Raw genomic sequence first — 6,000 nt, forward strand, 5'->3', positions numbered from 1 at the left:
TCAGTAAAGACCCGTCTAAATTGCATTTACTGTGGATTCATTATTATTCGTTGGATACCAATCTTCGTGGATTTCGTGGGAACAGGTGAACCACAAAATTAAATGATCAACGAATACCAAATTTTTTATAGGCTTGTATGCAAACTTTGGCAAAACCACGAAATTAAATATCCACGAACATGTATATTTTCCTTTATCCACGAAAATTGGTACCCACGAAAATAAATGAATCCACAGTAATTGATAAATTCAACAATGCTTACCATTTTCTTGATGACACTTTTTCGTTAAATAATCAAGAATTTTCTAATATACTGCCAAAATTTACCCAAAGGAACTTACTTTAAATTAATAAAATGTTAATGGTAATAACTGTCCTTTCCTAGATTTAGATATTCAGTTTTACATGGGAAACTCCACACTAAAATATTCACCAAATAACCATAGGAAAAGTGGATATCATCTACATGCTAATATTAATTTTATCTAGAAGATAAAAGAATACATAGGGAGAATAAATCAGACAATTTTATTAATAGTATATAACAAGTTGGAGGAAATGAAACAGTCTACATAGTCTTGTACTGTCTTGTATTGTACAGGTATAATACAGTTTTTCCTGTCATGGCCCATGGACCAAAAAGCAGTTTTAGTATCTTGACAGCATGGCAATGTGGACCAAAACACAGTTTTTATTTCTGACAGCATGCCAATACCATCACTAATGCACATACCAGTTTAACTGTGTCATTTGATTGTGGCAAACAATTAAAATGCAATCCCCTGGTTCATATCAATGATCAGTTATACCTTGAAGATATTTCTAGTGTATCCAGTTAAGCATCGAGATTTTATAGAGACTGTTTTCATTTATAATTTCAGGTGTAGGACCAAGTTTGCCATCCTCTAGCAATTCCAGTGCAGGACCATCTTCTCCAACGACAAATTCTACACCGGTAGATATCATGAACAAACTGAAGTATTACATAGACAAACAGAAAATAGAGAGAAAGGACAGCTCCAGTAGTGTGGATAAACAAAGAACAGAAAGTGGTAGCGAGACGGAAAGACAAAGTCAAACTACTGAGAGTATTACCAGTGACATGGATTATCAAAGGACCTATAGTATAAGTAGCGAAACAGACACAAGTAGTCGAAGTCAACGAACAGAAAGTCTCAGCAGTGAATTTGGTAGTCTGAGACTCGATAGTGATGCTGATAAAAGTTCAAAAAGTTTGAATAGTTACAATGGAAAAACAAGTAATAAGAATTCAAATAATGAGTTGAACTGTGTAGTTGATGAAGGTAGTAAACAGAGTCAAACTAAGGAAAGTTGATGTACAATAAATCTATATTGCAACATGTTCTGACATTAAGGTGGTACATAACACTACAAGGAGATAACTCTGTAAAAATCAGCTGAACGATTTAATAACATTCTATTGTTAAAGAAATATTAAGCTTCTCAATGATCAAAATTAGTGTTTGTCAAACTGCTATATATCCAATGAAATTTTTCCAATAAAGTGTGTGGTTCAAGTTGTTTGAATTTTTTATATTTTTGTCAAAGTGTCAAAGTTAATATTTTGTCAAAATTTTATGAAAGTTAAGAGAGCCAAATTGATGTTAGTCAAGGTGTTTGGTACCACCTTAATAGACAATATTTCTATCTTTTCTCTTAAATCCATGTTGTTGAATTTTATTCACATGTTAATTAAGATCTCATAGGCTAAAGAAATATCTACAAATTCTTATAACGGCATAATAGATGTTAATAAGATGATCTTGTTGATAGTCAATTTTATGTTATGTTATGTTATCCCTGACTTCATTACATCCCTAGATGGATAGTAGGGGAATTGTTATGGAATTTATAATGTGCTTCCTTGTTCATTAATCTTATAAAGTTCTTTGAATTATAATTGTGATTTTAGAAAAGTTCTTGTATTTTGTGATATTCAAATACCAAAAAGGGTTTGTTAGATTTTGGGTTGTTATCTTTCATTTCTGTTTGACAGGTTTTTTTAATGAATTTATATGATATATGATAATCCATTGCCAAGAAAAGAAAGTTGGTAAAAAACATGATAGTCAGAAAATCCTATACTACAGATATTGGCCTAACTGATTAACATTTTTAAATGTATCAGTGTTGATATCCAAGAAAATTGGTACAGTCCTTGGATGGTGTAAACTTCCCACTTACACCATACACCTTTACACCATTCACCATACACCATTACACCATACACCTTGTGCCATTACACCATACCATTACACCTTTGCACCATACACCTTACACATTACACCATACACCATTCCCCATTCTATCTACACGATCCGAAATTACCCATAATGCAATTAAATTTCAAAGAAAGCGTGCGACTACAAAATTATTTATTTGTTTTAAAAAACGAATTTTGATCACAATATTGTAAATTAATGTATAAAATTAAAATCTCCGTGGTCATGCCTATGATGGTTATATATAAACAATACAGATTAAATATATATTCATGTATTTGTAAATAAAGTACGCATAAAACTTTGCTTGAAATGCAAATTTTATCCGCGATCTGTCTATCTATAAATTATAAACCATATTGGTTACAATTCTATTATTATTGGTTTTAAAATGTAGCGTAAATCTTATAAACTTGGTTTTCAGATAAAATCGACAAACAATGCCAAAAACGAATAGTACTTAGATCATATAAAATAATCATGATAATTGAAAGCAATATTGGTGTACAGCAGAGCTCCAGATAAGCTGCGTATTTGCGTGATCACGCAATACAAATAATTAAAAACCCAATGCAATTGCCCATTGCAGGGTTCAATAACCCAATTAATTCAAAGGAAAACCCAATTATATGCCAAAACCATGAGTTCTTAACGCTTTTATTCGCTATCGTTTGCGTTATTTACCCTTATCTGAATACAGTCGTCGCGTAAATCTATTTTTATAATATTGTTAATTGGAAATGTCCTTTCGTTCTTAAAATAGAGCCCTGCATCAAGTAGCTGTAATGGGTCCCTGTTGGAATTTTCCATTGCTCAAAAGGTACACGTGTTTATGAAAACATTTCGATCTTCTCGGCGTTTATCCAATTAGCATGTGACATGCTATCATATTTTTTTCGAATTGCTCGGGATTTATCATAACATACAATGAATTAAAACGAAAGTAAATGTCCGATAAAAATATTGAATAGAAGCATGTTTTCGGCTTCTTTTTGATAGCTGAGGGAAAATTATGATGATAACAAGACTCAGCTAGTGATTTTAGGAAGCGTCCATTGAACGCACGGGCGTGTTTGTGTACCTTAACGAGAACATTGCTATAGAACGATAAACACGGGGTTTCGTCAAAAACGAAATCAGTTGGAAAAAGTGACAGGCCAAAGCAATTATGACATGATATCAAGGAATTCCTTGATGATATGTAGTTGGAAAGCATCGGAAACCAAAAGTTCTGATAAGGGACAACTTAACCCAGATTAATGTAAATTGAATTAAACAAAAACAGTTTATATATTATTTTTTTCATTTTAGTTGATGAATGAATACACATATCCGTTTTTACGTCAAATTATGCAGCTTGACACTTTCTTTGTTTTGGTCTAATTGTTCTGGATGCTTAAGATAGTTGTCTTATTGGCAAGTGCAGTATAACATTGTCATTTATTTACTTGATGTTGCAGAATTATTTGTAAATTTAAGTTGAATGTGGTCTCCATCATTAAACCACCCTATAAATCTCAAGGTTTTGGGGTATATCTTAAATCTGGGAACTACTTTTTATTTTTATTAAAAAGTAGATCTGGCAAATAGGTGAAAGGACTGGCAAAACTTTCTTACAGCACCTAAATTTCACATACATTACATAAAAATCTAAACACTTAGCAACACCTACCCCAACTATAAACTGTAGGGTGATCATATGGGATCTAGAAAGGCAATCAGTTACTGTCCAACTAGTGACACCAGCTGCAGTTTACATAAGTTTTGAGAAAATACAAAACTGACAGAACGTTTAAAACGGGATACAAATTAAACGTACAATTGCTCGTCAGTGAATAAACCAAATAAAACAGCTAAGCACATATACAAAGAAAGAAACACACTTAAGATGGAAACACATCTGGGGTTGATATAATGTGATTATAACATGCCTAAATATTCAATATTGTGTTGATGAAAAACCCAATACATTAAGGAGCTTGGTGGTGAAAAACCCAATTTGATATTTGCTAGAGGGGTGAATTGGAATTGATAATGCAATTAAAAAACTTTATCACCCAATTACAAAAAAAAATGGTGGGTAAAAACCCCAATTTTTGAATTCTTATCTGGAGCTCTGTGTACAGTTAATCATGCTTATGGCCAGCGTAATATTAATAACATTTCTTTTTCTGCACCAATCAACAGTGCAAGTATGCATGTCCTTTTTTTGTTCAAATAATTGAATCATCACAAAAAATCAGTAGTTTTCACATCTCAGACTGGCTCCAATATAACATGTTTTTTTACTGTCTCAGGAACATATATATATTATCTGTAGTTTTGATAATCAGGCTGACTGGTACATGTACAACAAAATTATTTTAACGCATCAACAAAAACTGACCATATTTGCACTTAATTATAAAATTGAGAATGGAAATGGGGAATGTGTCAATCTGTTAATTTATAAAGGGTTAAAATATTTGGAAATATTTTTGTCCTCTTTTTATTAAAGATATTGTCTCGCAACAAAATTTCAGTAATTTTGATACCTCAGGCTGACTCATATAACAAAAATATTTTAACGCATCAACCAAAACTGACCATATTTTCACTTTATTATGTAAATCTATATAGCCGATACTAGTAAATCAGCAATATTTTGATGTCAGGATGGATTGTATAATACAAATGACAGCAATATTGCAATACAACATGTACAATGACAACAAAAATTTGTCCCGATCAATCTAGATAACCAGCATGTCCTCTTTTTATTCAAAATATTGTCTCACAACAAAATTTCAGTAGTTTTGATATCTCAGGCTGACTTGTATAACAAAATAATTTTAACGAATCAACCAAAACTGATCATATTTGAACTTTATTATGTAAATCTATATAGCCGCATAGTAAATCAACAATATTTTGATGTCAGAATGGATTGCATTATACAAATGACAGCAACATTGCAACACAATGACAACAAAAATTTGTCCCCATCAATCTAGATTGCCAGCATGTCCTCTCTTATTCAAAATATTGTCTCGCAACAAAATTTCAGTAGTTTTGATACCTCAGGCTGACTAGTATAACAAAATTATTATAACGCATCAACAAAAATTGACCATTTTTGCACTTTATTATGTATATATATATGTCTATATAGAGCAACATAGTAAATAAGCAATATCTTTATGTCAGGATGGATTGTATAATACAAATGACAGCAACATTGCAACACAATGACAACAAAAAATTGTCCCCATCAATGTAGATAGCCAGCATGTCCTCTTTTTATACAAAATATTGTCTCGCAAGAAAATTTCAGTAGTTTTGATACCTCAGGCTGACTCGTATAACAAAATTATTTTAACGCATCAACCAAAACTGACCATATTTGCACTTTATTATGTAAATCTATATAGCCGCATAGTAAATCAGCTATATTTTGATGTCAAGATGGATTGTATCATACAAATGACAGCAACATTGCAACACAATGACAACAACAATTATCCCGATCAATCTAGATAGCCAGCATGTCCTCTTTTTATTCAAAATATTGTCTCGCAAGAAAATTTCAGTAGTTTTGATACCTCAGACTGACTCGTATAACAAAACTTTTTTAAAGCATCAACCAAAACTGACCATATTTGCACTTTATTATGTAAATCTATATAGCCGCATAGTAAATCAGCAGTATTTTGATGTCAGGATGGATGGTATAATACAAATGACAGCAACATTGCAATACAATGACAACAAATATTT

At 31.7% G+C, this 6,000-nt stretch overlaps 1 protein-coding gene across 16 annotated transcripts in view; it reads left to right on the plus strand.

Moving 5' to 3' along the window:
• Window positions 1-1,987, plus strand: part of LOC127721664 (inositol hexakisphosphate and diphosphoinositol-pentakisphosphate kinase 2-like) — a 71,712-nt gene extending 69,725 nt beyond the window's left edge. For all 16 annotated transcript variants that reach the window (XM_052228437.1, XM_052228441.1, XM_052228449.1 and 13 more), the window contains one exon: window positions 883-1,987. In XM_052228437.1, the coding sequence (XP_052084397.1) occupies window positions 883-1,337 (455 nt within the window). In that variant the 3' untranslated portion in view covers window positions 1,338-1,987. The remainder of the gene's footprint in view (window positions 1-882) is intronic.
• The last annotated feature ends 4,013 nt before the right edge of the window (window positions 1,988-6,000 follow it).

This window comes from Mytilus californianus, unplaced genomic scaffold (assembly GCF_021869535.1).
Source record: "Mytilus californianus isolate M0D057914Y unplaced genomic scaffold, xbMytCali1.0.p SCAF_12, whole genome shotgun sequence".
NCBI classification, from domain to species: Eukaryota; Metazoa; Mollusca; class Bivalvia; order Mytilida; family Mytilidae; genus Mytilus; species Mytilus californianus.